At 38.9% G+C, this 14,533-nt stretch overlaps 1 protein-coding gene across 1 annotated transcript; it reads left to right on the top strand.

The window, feature by feature from the left end:
• The first annotated feature begins 1,031 nt into the window (after window positions 1-1,031).
• LOC121906814 (sterile alpha motif domain-containing protein 9-like) lies at window positions 1,032-9,312 on the top strand. The gene is made up of 4 exons (XM_042425952.1): window positions 1,032-1,162; window positions 3,530-3,591; window positions 3,685-3,743; window positions 4,043-9,312. The coding sequence occupies exons 3-4, from the start codon at window positions 3,720-3,722 to the stop codon at window positions 8,543-8,545; spliced, it is 4,527 nt and encodes a 1,508-aa protein (XP_042281886.1). The 5' UTR covers window positions 1,032-1,162; window positions 3,530-3,591; window positions 3,685-3,719; the 3' UTR covers window positions 8,546-9,312.
• Window positions 9,313-14,533: the final 5,221 nt, after the last annotated feature.

Genomic DNA, 14,533 nt, shown 5'->3' with positions numbered 1-14,533 from the left:
GTGTGTGGCTTAAACTTAACATTAATCAGCAATTAGGTATTTATTCATCAACATTGTAACACTCGTAACAGGGATCAAACATGAATATGAACAGTGTCACTAGTCTCTAAAATATCAGAAAATAATTTTTGGGGGTAAATTGAACCATTGACTCAACTTGCCCCAACATCACAAAACATCACGTTTTACCCCACAAACTCCATACTGACATAACTGTTTCACACAGTGGTTCAGATCCACAGTTATATATGTTTTGTAGCTTACACTGACTTAAACTAACATGTAATATTGTCTAAAACATATCTATGTTAATTAAAATACAAGACTGATAACTTTAGCAACATGATGAATTCACTTGGCATGACAAAAATCTTTTTTTTTGCTCTGTTTTGCTGACCACTCTGTCCATGTGCCTGAGTGGAAGATGTGAACTATACTTTCTTAATTTGTGGTCAAATGATTACTTTTGTGTATGGTTACCTAGATAAAGGGGGTGGCTCGTTTTACCCACTGACTCGCTCTACCCCGTTCTCCCCTACTGTAACTATCACAGTCACACAAAGAGGGAATTTTGTAGATACTAAAAAGACCAACTTTGGAAGATACTCTCTTGATTTGTCTAACTCTGAATGCTGAAGCTACGCATGGGACACACTGGATGCGTGAGCAACGCGTGCGCAGCGCGTGTGTGTCTAGAGAACCGCGCGCGTCACGCGGAGAAAATAGACGAGACCTCGAATCTCTAGGTGACGCGACGCAGCAGGCTGTGTGGCTGCCCTAGCCTGTTAACATGGCGCCGAAATGAAAAGGCGGAGGTTCCGCGACGCACACGCGCTGCTCACGCATCGAGTGTGTCCCAGGGATTACATCAGCTATGGCTCAAATTTGGGATGCACCTCTGCAACGAACAAGGATGACTGACTGATTTTATCTCCCGTCGGTTTCATTTCAGTTTCACTAGGAAGACCACACACACACACACACACACACACACACACACACACACACACACACACACACAATGTCTTGCCTGAGTTTCATTTCTCCTGAAGAATCCGCCCACCTGATGGTATAAAGTCTTCCGCATCAGACGGCAAAGACCTGATCCTTAAATACCGAGGACAACAGACTGCGCAGAAGATCCACATTTAGTCCGGGATGGGTGAGTGTAGTCCAGACTACATGTCTGTAGTTTTTTATGTGAGCAGTGTGAGACGAGAGAGCCTCAATCTGAACATTATATTCTCTGTTTTCTGATGGGGTCCAGCTCGGTGGATGATTGTTGTTCTTGCACTCGACTTGCAGGGATTTGTTTTGTGTGTAAACCCGATTTAAAATCTTTTGGGATTTAAACTTATTTTGGCATTGAATTGTTTCATAATCAGTCTGATTTAACTCTAATGACAACGTTATATTCAGACAGTTGTCTTTGCTATAGCCTAACTAGTATGTTGAAATCGTCTACTGCGCAGATATTTTAGTGTTACAGCTTCTTCCTGTTGTTTTTATTTTTTTAATCTCAGCCTGTAGCCTGCAAGCAGCGATTTCCTCATAGAGCTGAGAGTTCATCTCACTGCACCTAATGCATCACACATGACACATATATGAAGAGCTGCAATGATTAAAAGTTAATAGAGAGAAAATTAATATGCAACTATTCTGAGAAACACATAATCGTTTAATTCATTGTTTAAGCCTTAAAGCCTATAATTTACTTTTCTCTCAACTAACACTTAGTTATGAGTAAGTTGTAAGCTGCATCAGGGCTGATACTCACTGAGATACTATTAACATGTTTCTCTTTTTCATTCATTCATTACATCCAACAAATGAATTGTTGGTAAATACAAAGTAAAGTAAATACAAACAAAGTAAATACAAAGAACAACAGGACAAATATTTGTTGTTTTTTCCTCATGTGTGAATGCTTTGTTTCAAGCACAGCAGCTGAGGAGAAAGGGAGGGAGGGAGAGAGAGGGGAGTACGGAAGAGGATTAGGGACACGTGAAAAATTTGAGTTCTGAGACTACACTCAGAATTCTGACTTTATTCTCAGATGAGGGATTGACCAATCAGTGGTCTGCAGTGTTTTCACGTCACCTTTTACTGTCAGCTCAGCTCGAGATTTTCACATTTTCACATGGCGTTCTGGAAAAAGTAGACAAGTAGACAGTGAAAATAAAGCTTTCAATGAAGAATTGACAGACTCTTAGGCTACTTCCCATGGGCCGCTCAAAACCAGTAAGTCTCACATAAGCACAAGTCCTTTTAGCAAACAAACCCACTCAAATGATATGAACTGAAGCCACAGAAAATAAACGATCTAAGAGCCCAATATGATCAATCCACTTTATTTTAGGATGCACCTTTTTTCAAAAGCTCTCTGTTATGTATTTTATTTTTAAATGCAGCCCTCATTATACTTGAAATGAGAAAATATTCACTCACATTACTTAACATCTGTGTATAGTAAAATGTTAGTTTCTTTCATGTTGTTGGTGTATATAGCCTACACTATATAGAGCGGGGAAGTGAGATCCGATCACATGTGGTCACTCAGGATGCATGTGGAGACGCATGTTAATGCCAGGTGTAAACAGACTCACCAAAAGCTGTCCACTTGTGATTGGATCACCCGAGAAGCATGTTAATACCAGGTGTAAACAGGGCCTAAGAATAGCTGTGTTTTTGTTACTTTGGTATGAGTCCTTTATATCTACATAGGGAATGGGTCTCCTTCCACGGAGGCCTCCATGTTGCACTACAGTAACCCAGAACAGACAAACCAAACATTAGATCTGGAGAGGGCCTTTTGGGTTTTTTGTGAGTTTCACGGCCACACTAGGTTCTCCTAAACCTTTGGAAGGGGAGGGGTGAGGGGAGGTGTATTCATTTGGTTGCGATAGTCAACCTCACCGCTAGATGCCACTAAATTCTACACACTGGTCCTTTAAAGGAAAGAATAAAAAGTGTCTTACTATGGTGTCGGCCACCATGAGCCACCAGAAGCTTCAGTGCTCCTTGTCGAATACATTCTCCAAGTTTTGGGAGCTTGAACTGAGGGATGAACACCATTCTTCCAAAAAATGTTCCCTCATTTGGTCTTTTGATGATGAAGGTAGTGAACACTGTCTAACTCACTGGTGTTCACGTGGGTTGAGATCTGGTGACTGTGAAGGTCATAGCACCATGTAAGGCCATATGATTCACACCATTTATCCTCAGCAAACCTTCCACAAAATATTAAATATGGTGATTTTGTTTGACTATATGTGTGTCTGTCCAATTACGTTTAACTTTGGGCACTGTGTGTTAAAAGGGCTATATCTTCCACACAGTTCTTTCTATATTGGTGTTAACCTACTCAAATTTAAGCTAAGATTTGGCACTTTAATGTAGTCCCTGGTACTTTATTTCAAATTGAGTGTTCTGAAGCACAGAGCCTGAAGAACAAAAGATGTGTAACTGTCTGGATACTAGGTAAGGACTACACTTGAACACTTATTTCTACTTTCTTTCTTACTTTCAGCCTTAAAGGTCTACATTTGTGAACGGTGAGCCAGTTGTCATGGATAATCAGGAAAAATGAAGGTAAAGCTGAAATCTGTTTCATTTTATGTTACAGTGAGTAGAGTGTCTAGTCCTCTATTGTGAATTGCTCTTATCTTATGTTTGTATCATTAGTGATCTACGGTTGTGAAGAAGGAACCAACACTGTTATGGCAGATCAAGGGGAAAAGAAGGTAAATAACAATTGAAATAATCCACATTTTAAGAGAAGCTGATTCTATACATTCTGCAATCCATTTAATTGGAAGCTACAATAAAACAGGTTTTTACATCAGATCAAAACACTTTAGTTATCAAACTAGCACAACTTGGTAAAGGTGGTTTACTTCCTACGTACCAAACCACTTCAAGTAGTTGTGCATTACTATACCTAATACTTCAACATTAAATGTGGTCAACAAATAATTATGTGTACAGTAATTTGAGTAGAAAATGTGTAACAATAAAACAACACTTTTTATTTTTTATTCAGGAGGAGGACCTGTCACCTGACATCAAGGATTGGAGTAAACATCAAGTGAGAGAATGGGCTCTGAAGGTGAACGGTGTGGATGAAGGAGTTGCAGAAATACTGTTTCTGCAGGACATTAATGGGCCTAGTCTTTTGATTTTAGAAACAACAGACTTACATGCAATGGGTGTGAAATTTGGACCTGCAAAACTTATCATTCATGCCAGAGATGAGGTAGTGAGGTTAAAGAAAGAGGAACCAAAAAGTTTTAGAAACCAACCTGGAGGACCCTGCAAGCCCTATCCATTTTATAGGTACCATGATACATATAGATACATGGAGAGCAGCATTCTTGATATTACAGAATCAGGTGCCTCAGACTTCATTGAACCCTGCCATGAGTATAAAGGTTTCACAAATACAACAGATGAAACTAGAATGAGCAAGTTCACTGATGAGGTTATTCGCTTTGCAGCTGCCTGCATGAATAGCCGCACCAATGGCACCATACATTTTGGTATAGGGGACAAGCCAGAGTTCACCCATGGTCAAGTGTTGGGAGTGTCTGTTGAGGACAAAGAGGCTTATGCAAATGAACTAAAATCTGCCATTGATGGCTATTTTGAGTATAAACACAAACAGGCTGCTCAAATGTGCATCAAACCTCCTCGATTTGTTGGTGTTCTCAATAAGAATATGACATCATCTGACAACTATGTGATTGAAGTAGACATAGTTCCTGAGTCTGTGATCTGTGAAGAAAACATCTATCACACCTTCAACATGGATACAAAAAAAGCCAAGAAAAAAGCAAAAGGTAGAGAAGCAGACAAGACTGAAACAAAACCCTCAAAACAATTCTATGTCCGAGATGGCGGTAGCAGCAGGAATCTCCTCGCAACAACCACATTTGCCAAACCCATGGAAGAGTACAACCAGTTTGTTGACAGTGTGGCACAACGATCACAACTCCGAAAACAAGCCGAAGAGAAGCACCTCAGTGTGATAAAAAGCAGTAATCAAGGCTCTAGATTAAGTCAGATGATAACTGGTGGATCCCTCTCTTTAGACAAGTCACACTTTGAGTGTTATGTAATAGTAACTAACAAGTCACATTCAATCCAGTTGGAATCACTGGGATTTCTTGTAGAACTCAACCCAACAGCTGTTTTGGACTTTGATCCAGAATCAGCTGAATGTGGATTGCAGAGGCACTTTGAACAGCAGAGTACAGTAAGTGTCCATTTACCAGCACAGTATAAAATCACAGAGGGTGTTGAGGACATTGCAAACAAGTTGAAATTGACTCGAAACACCAGCTGGGTATTCTGCAATGGCGGTATCAAGGATGAGGCACCTTCAGATATAGATGAGTGGTTGATGGACAAGGGAGCCTCCATTCGAGATGTGATTTCATTCTTGTGCCGGAAAGATGTGCTTCCAAACAAGAGATTCCTTGTCATTTTCTTACTTTTGTCAACAGTTAGTGAGAAGATGGACCCACTTGTTGAGACTTTCAGTACATTCTGGCAGGAACTCAGAGGCACAGAGCAAATCCTTTGTATCTGTGACAATGAAAAAGCATTTACGTCCTGGAAGGACCTAATTAAGGCTCGCTGTGGAATTGACATCTCTGGTAGATGCATATATGAACTCAACTTTGCTGAAGTCAATGGCACTGTCCTTAGTCTTTTGTCAAAAAATCGTAGATCCAGCCGATTCCTACCCTGTGGTGGGGGAAGCCAAGTGCTTCTGGAGAAGAAAGTGGAGCGTAGCCTGAGTACTTTAGAGATCCTATGCATGAACCAATGTGAAGGAGGAAATGAGGACAAAATTGCTATTGAGGAGAACTTCTACAAAGGAGGAAAAGTGTCCTGGTGGAATTTCTATTTCTCAGAGCAGCCTGGATCCACACCGTTCATTAAACGAGACAAGTTTGACTTCATAATGAACACAGTGATACCAGATTTGTGCTCCCTGAGGAAAGCCTGTGTGTTGTTCAACCTCATGCATGTACCTGGATGTGGTGGGACAACTTTGGCCATGCATATGTTATGGGCTCTCCGGGACAAATTCCGTTGTGCAGTCCTTAGAGACAGCAACGCAGACTTTGCTGAAGTAGCTGAGCAAGTGGTAAAACTTTTAATGTATGACCATGAGGAGCAATTACCACGAGTCCCTGTTCTACTGATGATAGATGACTTTGATGATATGGAAAAAGTGAGTGACTTGCAGCAACTCATTGAAAAAGAATGTGTGAAGAAAGACATTCAGTCTAAGTCTGCACAGGTAATTCTCCTCAACTGCATGAGGTCAGAGTCTTCTGAACTGACTGAATCAACTGGAGACACTGTGTTCATTGGAAATAAGCTGTCTGAAATGGAGCAGAAACAGTTTGAGCAAAAACTTGTAGAAATAGAGAAAACACACAAGAATGCTGAAACGTTCTATGGTTTCATGATCATGAAGAAGAACTTTAAACAAGAGTATATTCAGGGTGTGGTCCGCAATACCCTGAAGAGCTTCAACAAGAATCAGAAACATGCACAACTCCTGGCTGTTTTAGTTCTGTTGAATGTGTACTGCAAGAGTGCCTCTCTCTCTGTCTCTCTGTGTGAGGAAGTCCTTGGTCTACAACCCAAACCATTTTGTGGAACCATCAAAGTTGAAGAAGGATTTGGGAAATTTTCCACTTTAATTGCCAGCAGCTCAGTTGAGAGTAAAGTTGTACACAAGGCTGTGACAATGATCCATTCAAGTATTGCAAGTCAGTGTTTGCAGGAACTTACAACAACACACACCATGAGCAAAGCTGAGATTACTGACCTTCTGCTGACCACAGACAAGCTTTATGAAAGCACACAAGGCAAAGACAAACTCCTGCAAGATGTTCACCACATTTTGGTGAAGAGATATTATTCAGTGGAGGAGGAATCTCAGTTCTCTCCACTAATTCAAGACATTGCAAGTGAAACGCCAGGACAAGAAGAGATGATACTGTTGAGTGCATCAAAAAGATTTGACAAAGATGCCGTCGTCTCTCAGTTACTAGCCAGGTACTATTACCTGAAAAAGAAGGATTTCTCAGAGGCAAAATTTTGGGCACGCAGTGCAAGAGATCTTTCCAAAGATAGCTCATACATGGCAGACACATCAGCACAAGTTATCAAGCATGAACTGAAGAATGCTATTACAAACTGCAAGGAAGAGCCTATTACTGCTGACAAGTTGAACATGTTTCTCAAAGTGGCTCAGTCAGCAATAGATGCATTCAAGGAAACACAGAGCCTTGCAAAGAAAGAGTCAATTCAGCGACTACAATCCAAGATGGACAACTGCCCTTTTAATACATCAGGGTGTCTGGGAGAAATTCAGGTAGGAGTACTTCTCATTGAAGTACTGGGAAAGACACCTGTATTTTCCTCAGAAAATGTCCGCCATGACATCATGAGTGGGGTTCTATCTGGAGATATTAAACTACAGGATGCAGAGAGATATGATCCAAGGAATACCAAACACAGGACTTACTACATCATTCTCAGACAGTTTGAGGATGTACTTTACAACCTCAAATATAGGATGAAGATGAACTTCGACTTCCTTGACAATTTCTACGTGAACTTGGGTTCCAGATCTGGGATGAAAGACAGTCGGGAGCAAGTAGCCCAAAATGAGCTTTTCAGATGTTTCAAACAGTATGCAAATCTTTTCTGCAAGACAGATTCCACATCTCTTTTGAAGAATAAAACCATGTGTAACATGCTGCAACTACTGGAAGCAAGACAATTCCTGGAGAAGCAAAAAGCTGATACCTACTGTGGGATTCTGAACTATCTCTCAAATGACACCTCAGCTGAAAAGTTGGAGAAGATTGTCAGAATGTATGATTTTGTAGGTGCATCTCAGACTGTGAAGGAGAAGATCAACTACATCTATGTCAATGTTGTGTTAAGTCGCATCAAACTGGAATCAACACGCATTCAGCGATACCCGAAACTAATTGATCTCCTTGACAAAGTTTTGCGTGAGCAAATTCCATTAAGTGAAAATCTGCCGCTGCTGTTCATTGCAGTTGTGCTGTTGTGGCCACAGGAGAATGGTCCACCATGTAGAAGTTTAGGGAAGTACATCTTACAGATGAGGACATCTTATCACACAGAGATGAAGGAAGTGTACATTGGCAAGAGGCCCATTGTCCATTTCTTCCTAGGGAAAAAGCGGGGCTATGAAAGACTGGTACACCTCGGGGAAATCAAAAGGTGTAGTATGGCTGAGGAGGGTCAGTTTATCTCCATGTGGGAAAATGGCAAGCTATGGAAAGAGAAGAAGGTGGAGGAGCTCCTTTGCAGAGTCACTGGCGAGGTGAAGGGCAAGTTCATACTGGCTGATACTTGTATCCCAGATCTGAAGATTGAAGTCAATCCAATGTTTCAATCGCAGCTTAGTGGGTATGCTGAGGGGTCAAAAGTGTCCTTTTTAATTGGCTTTTCGATGAGAGGCCCTCTTGCACTTGACATTAACTAAAGCTTGAAAGCAGCCTTGTATACAAGTAATTCAAAAGTGATTGAGATACTTGTAATTGTGATGCTACATTACATTTTTGTGGGTATCTTTGGCTCTGTTCATTGCATTGATGCCACTTTTTGTAAAGGAAAGTATTTGTCAAGTATAACCTTTAAATCAAAACTCTTAAAAATGCGTTGGATTAAAATTTGTAAGTCAATATAAATATTTAAGTCATTTTTAAACAATGAAAAATGAAATGTTTCATATGAAATTATCGGACATTTGAAAAAAGTATTCAACTATTACCTTTTGTTATGTGCATAATTAACAAAACAGTATTACTATGTAAGCAGTTTAATCATATTGTTCCATGAAATTAAATAATCTTCATAACTGATTCTATGATACATTTACTTTTGGATAAAAATAGTGCACTTGAACATCTATGTAAGAATTTGCAATGTTTTATGTATATTTTACCTTTGAACCTGCATGTTACATTATTGATACAACTACTGTGCTTTGCTGAACAATGTCTTACATACAGTGTCTCTCTGTCTTGTACTTAATATATTTTCAAGTACTGAATATTGAAATTTAGATTTTTTTAATGTTTGTTCATAAACTGATCTGATGTTTGAAATACAAGCCTTTACGTTTGTCATTATGTATTACATTACTTGAGCAATTTTGTTTTAAACAGTTTGTTTTGCATTCCATGAAAAACAATAATGAACATTGATTTTTTTGCAATACCTTTACTTTCTAATAAAGATGTACTGTAACACTACCATGTAAACATTTCTTATGAATTTACTGCACAATGCACAGAAGCTGTTGTAGCCCAGAATACTTTTGTTTGAGAAAGTCTTCAGAAGTTCAAAGGTTGTGAATTTAGGTATACAGGTGACTGCAAGAGCAAAGAAACTACTAGTACACCTGAGGTGTCAGTGTAAGCAATAGAAAGTCTGGAAAGACAGTAAATAAACCAGCTTCATTTATATAGCAAAAAGGTTTCAGATATATATATAAACGAGAAATATGAATGATGAATTAGTATTTAGTGCAACACTTAACACATTAGTTTTTTAAAAATTACTATACAAAGTGCATTGTACTAAACTGTTACACTTTGTTTACATGCTATAGTTACTAGTGTAGCTACAAAAAGAATATACAGATACACAAATGAAATACATACATTTTGCAGTATATACTGGACAGTATAGCACTTTACTGTGACAAGTTACATTGTCCAGTTAAGGATCTTCTACCTGTGTCATACAGAAGAGGGCGCCACAAGCTCAGAAATGAAAAAAGGGTTGTGTTCCACAGAGTCCATGATGGCTCATAATACAACTTAAAAAGACACAGTTTTTAGTTTTCCCAGTGTCCAAGATAATGAAGCACATGAAGATAGCTGGCTGCATTTCAATCATGATAACGCAAATCTGAAGCCACTTTGGATTTTATGCTATTTGATACGAATCAGATGAAACAAATCACTGGATTAAAAGTGAACAAAATGGGGAAAAAATCTTTTAATTAAACATATTTAAATATATAGCACATGACCATAATATGAGTATTACATTTTGATGTCCTGCAAACTGAAATGTATGTATCAGGCCTCAGGCTGAAATGCAAAAATCCATTCACAGGTATAGAATCTCCTCATTTAAGGTGCATAATACTAACAGACAAATGGTTGTAAGTGAACTTTAAGTGGGAAATGAAGGGTACGTCCCTGTGACAGATGATAGACAGTCACTGAGTCACCACACAGAAGAATTCCCACCTCCCTAGGCTCCCCATGGCTCTATGAGTGTATTTCATTTAAAATAGAGTATTTTGCACTGTTTTCTATAGGTCCTCACAGCTGACTTTATTTAGATATGTGAAAATGCCTGTTAGACAGCGAATAAAACTAGGAACAAATATGGCCTAATTAACTCTTGGTGATGCTTTAGATCACAGCATAATTATTACAAATTTACAGTTTAGTTTTTTGTACTAACAATGTACCAGAACAGTATGCACCGATACATACATGGTGGTACAAGGAAACATGATGTGAATACAGGGAATAAGGGGGTAACAATCCAGTAATTAAGAAATAATTCATACTGTTGGTATTTTTTACTACAGGATAAACATTCTAATATTACAAGGTAGTATAAAAACTAATGAGCAACAAAGCTCGAAGTTTGGTGGAAGATGGTGTAACGAGTTCTGGAGCACTTTATAAATTTGAGTACAGAATGTAGAAAAGCTGTTTTTTTATGAGAAGGTTTCTACAATAAATACAGCTGAACTGAAAACAGCCAAGGCAGGTGTAGATGATTATATGTCACAGTGTAACTGTCATGGACTTTCAGCTTTGTTGCTCTTTAATGGTCATACAGTATCCCGTCATATCAGAATAGATACAGTTATAAAATACTATCAGTATAAATTCTCTTATAATTTTACCCCCAAACGCCAGACTGTTGTTCAGTAGGTTCTGTACCTTGTAATATTAGAATAGATAGCCATTAAAAATACCTGCTGTAAACTAACATCTTGTTCCCTTGTATAGACATGTATTTATAATACCACTGTATGTTGCGGGCTGTGATCTAAAGCATTACCCAACTGTTGCATGCTTTTATGTGAATGCTGTAAATGCAAAGCAGTCCACAGTCATGTAGGCGTGTTTATTAAAGCTCAAACAGACACTTCTCCCCAGCATCATCAAATTCAAATCCAAAGTAAGCTACATACGTTCAGAGAGCAAGAGGTATGGCCTGCTATAAATCCTAATTTTCCCTTCCCTTGAGCTCCTGATGGTGTTGTGCTTGTGACTTTGTGCAAATATGTAAAAAACAAACAAAAAGGACTTTATCATAACTATTTTTGTATTGATTGCATTAAGGATGTCATCAGGGCTGCTGTGTGTATTTTCAGGTAGAAAATGTTAATTGTGTTGTTTCATTCACCAACCAGAAAAACCTTTTGTTGTTTGAGTTACAGATGTCTAATTAGGTAGATAATTAGAGAGAGACGGGTGACAAATTAAAAGGAAAAACTGGTACAGGTCTGAATGCTTGACCCCTACAGTGAGGGGATCTAGTGGCTGTTCTGAGTGATCACCTTTATCTTATGATGAAACATTTCTGTCCTGATGGGAGTGGTCACTTCCAGAATGACAATGCCCCAATCCACAGGACACGAGGGGTCACTAAATGGTTTGATGAGTATGAAAATGATGAGACTCATTTGCTATGGTCTTCGCAGTCACCAGATCTCAACCCAACTGAACACCTATGAGAGATTCTGGTCTGATGTGTTCATCCTGGAAGAGACCACTCCCATTAGTATAGAAATGTTTCATCATAGGATAAAGGTGATCACTCAGAACAACTTTGTATTGATTTTCAGTGACTCTTCCCTCTAAGGGGACAAGTGGACCCAAACCATGCCAACAAAATACTCCCCTGAGCATAACAAAACCACCAGATCCCCTCACTGTAGGGGTCAAGCATTCAGACCTGGACCACTTTTTCGTTTAATTTGTCACTCACCTGTATCTATAAAGGTCTAATGAATTCTCTATAGCACCATGAGCTTTTGGATGATAGTTTTTATTGTGGGATCCCTTTCTGTCCATTTTATTATCTAAAACTCTGTTAAAATCACCTACCATAATAGCTTGATCATTTATAGTATCATTTGTCTGTATATTTTGCAACAAAACCTCAAAAGAACCTGAAGCATCTGTGTTAGGAGCATAAAGATGAACCAGCAATGTTTAGTTGTGGTTGTTATCCATTTCTAAAATAATCTATCTACCATTTGAGTCTATTTGTAGACCATTAAAAGTAGAATTGTTTATATTTTTAACCATTATCATGACCCCTTTAGAGTTCCTTTGACCATGTGAGTAAATAATATCACCTCCCCATTCATCAGCTCACTGTTTTTCAGCTTTGGGTGTGGAATGTGTTTCTTTTAGGCAACAAAAGTTTTTATCTTTTGGCCATGCAAAAACCTCCCGTCTTTCCTTCATAGCAGCCAAACTATTGCGAATCTTGCCCATCATATACAGAAGTAAGATATTGAGTTGTTTTTAACTTTTGGAATACTACTGATGATAACGACCGCTTTAGGCCGTGGGGTGTTCAGGCCACATCATGCCCACAAGGGGCCTGCACCCAACCCACCCCAGGTGCCCACCCCGAAGACCCAAGCGACCAGTCCAGCCTGGACCACACTCGCACTGATATATTGTATCTCCTGTATAGTTCATGACCATGCGGATTCAAGCATTAAGCCTAATTTCCATTTTGATTTTGTTTTAGCCATCACTCACCTCCTTGCCCCTATCACATTGTCGAACATTTGTGCTGGTGTACAAAAAGAAAATAGAAACCATAAAAGAATAAACATTTCTTAAATTTTGTAAATAGTTGCCTAAAGGACTTTTCTAGACTTGCATTCATCCACTGACAGATTACACTAATATCCACAAAACATGAAGAATGGAGCATACTAGAAGGAAGCAATGTCACATTATCTATTTCAAATTTCAATTAGAGTGAAAGAAAAAAAACATAGATACCTGAAACATAAATCCTTTGTCTAATTTCATGTAATAGTTAACATAAATTAAGGCATTTTGCATTCTTCTACCTGCCCTTTCACCTGGCAACCTTTATCTACACATAAAAGAATGTTAGATAAATGTGTTAAGTTCCTACATAATTACAGCAATGCTTCCCTTATTAAATATCAGGGCTGATCTACTTCCCCTTCTCTTGTAGATCAAAACCAAAATGAATTGTTCCACATTATTATCTCTGAAGCAGTTCTTGGCTTGAGAGTCAAGTTGGTGTTGAGGTATTTTCCGCAGCCACGGCCAGAGCAGGTGTCCTGGTTAGTGAATTCATGCCGGATGGTAATATCAGCAGTTCCAAAAAGGAGCCAACATATGAATTTGTGCTCTCTGTATGAGTTGATATGTCTGCCAAGTGCTCCAGATTTAACTTTTTTTTTTCTCAAGTCAATGTCGTTTAGCCAGATATTGCTTATTCTTCATAACAACTCCTCACTTGGCGTGGCGTGTGTCTCTCAGGGTGCCGCCGCCGCCATGTTCATTACTGGAGGACATTCCCATTACTGGAAATATTGTGTATTGTATATAGCTGTAGCTTGGGAAGAAATGTAATGTTAAAAAGCTTGTTGGTATCACCAAATCATCAAGTCTTTCCCCTTTTTGCCTCAAATACACACACACACACACACACACACACTAATACAGATCTTGTGCAACTCATGGGAGGCTGCTGTGTGTTGAAAGACGGGGAGTGAATGATGTGGCCCTATTCAGAAGCTCATCTGCTTCACACATGATGACTGTGAGGTTTCTTTCTGTCCTTCACACTGTACACAATGGTCTGATCTATGAGCACTATAGACTTTCATTGTGAATGTGGTCCTCAGGACCTCAGAATAGTAAAAAAGGTAAAATAGTATAAAAACATACAACCCCATATAAACTTTACTACAATTACATAAGGTGAACAGAAATGGAAGCCCAACCCTAGCCACTTCCTGTGCATGTTCACAGCAGATCACCAACACAGGATGAGCAGTTAAAATTTAACTTAATTGGCTTTATATTGTCTGTTACAGCATACATATTTGTTCTGTAGATCACATCCTGTGCTATCTATATTCAAAAGAGAGAAATGTGTATTTTATATATTTTGGGCTCATGATTCACCTCCTATCTTTGCATTAGCCAATCTGCAGGTTAGAGAGCTCGTTATCTAGTCAGCTGCAGGACTAAACAAACTTAAAAAATGTATCTGCAAGTATCACTTCATTCAGGTGTGGTCCTTACTCTTCAACACTATGTCTAGCAAAGCATACTGTAGTATAAATATCCCTTGTATACTGTAACTATCATAGTAACACAAAGAGGGAATTTTGTAGATATTAAAGAGACAAACTTTGGAAGATACT

The sequence above is a fragment of the Thunnus maccoyii genome, chromosome 11 (genome assembly GCF_910596095.1).
Source record: "Thunnus maccoyii chromosome 11, fThuMac1.1, whole genome shotgun sequence".
Classification (NCBI taxonomy): domain Eukaryota; kingdom Metazoa; phylum Chordata; class Actinopteri; order Scombriformes; family Scombridae; genus Thunnus; species Thunnus maccoyii.
Note: the sequence above shows the minus strand (reverse complement) of the source record. Positions and strands in the feature narration are given on the sequence as shown.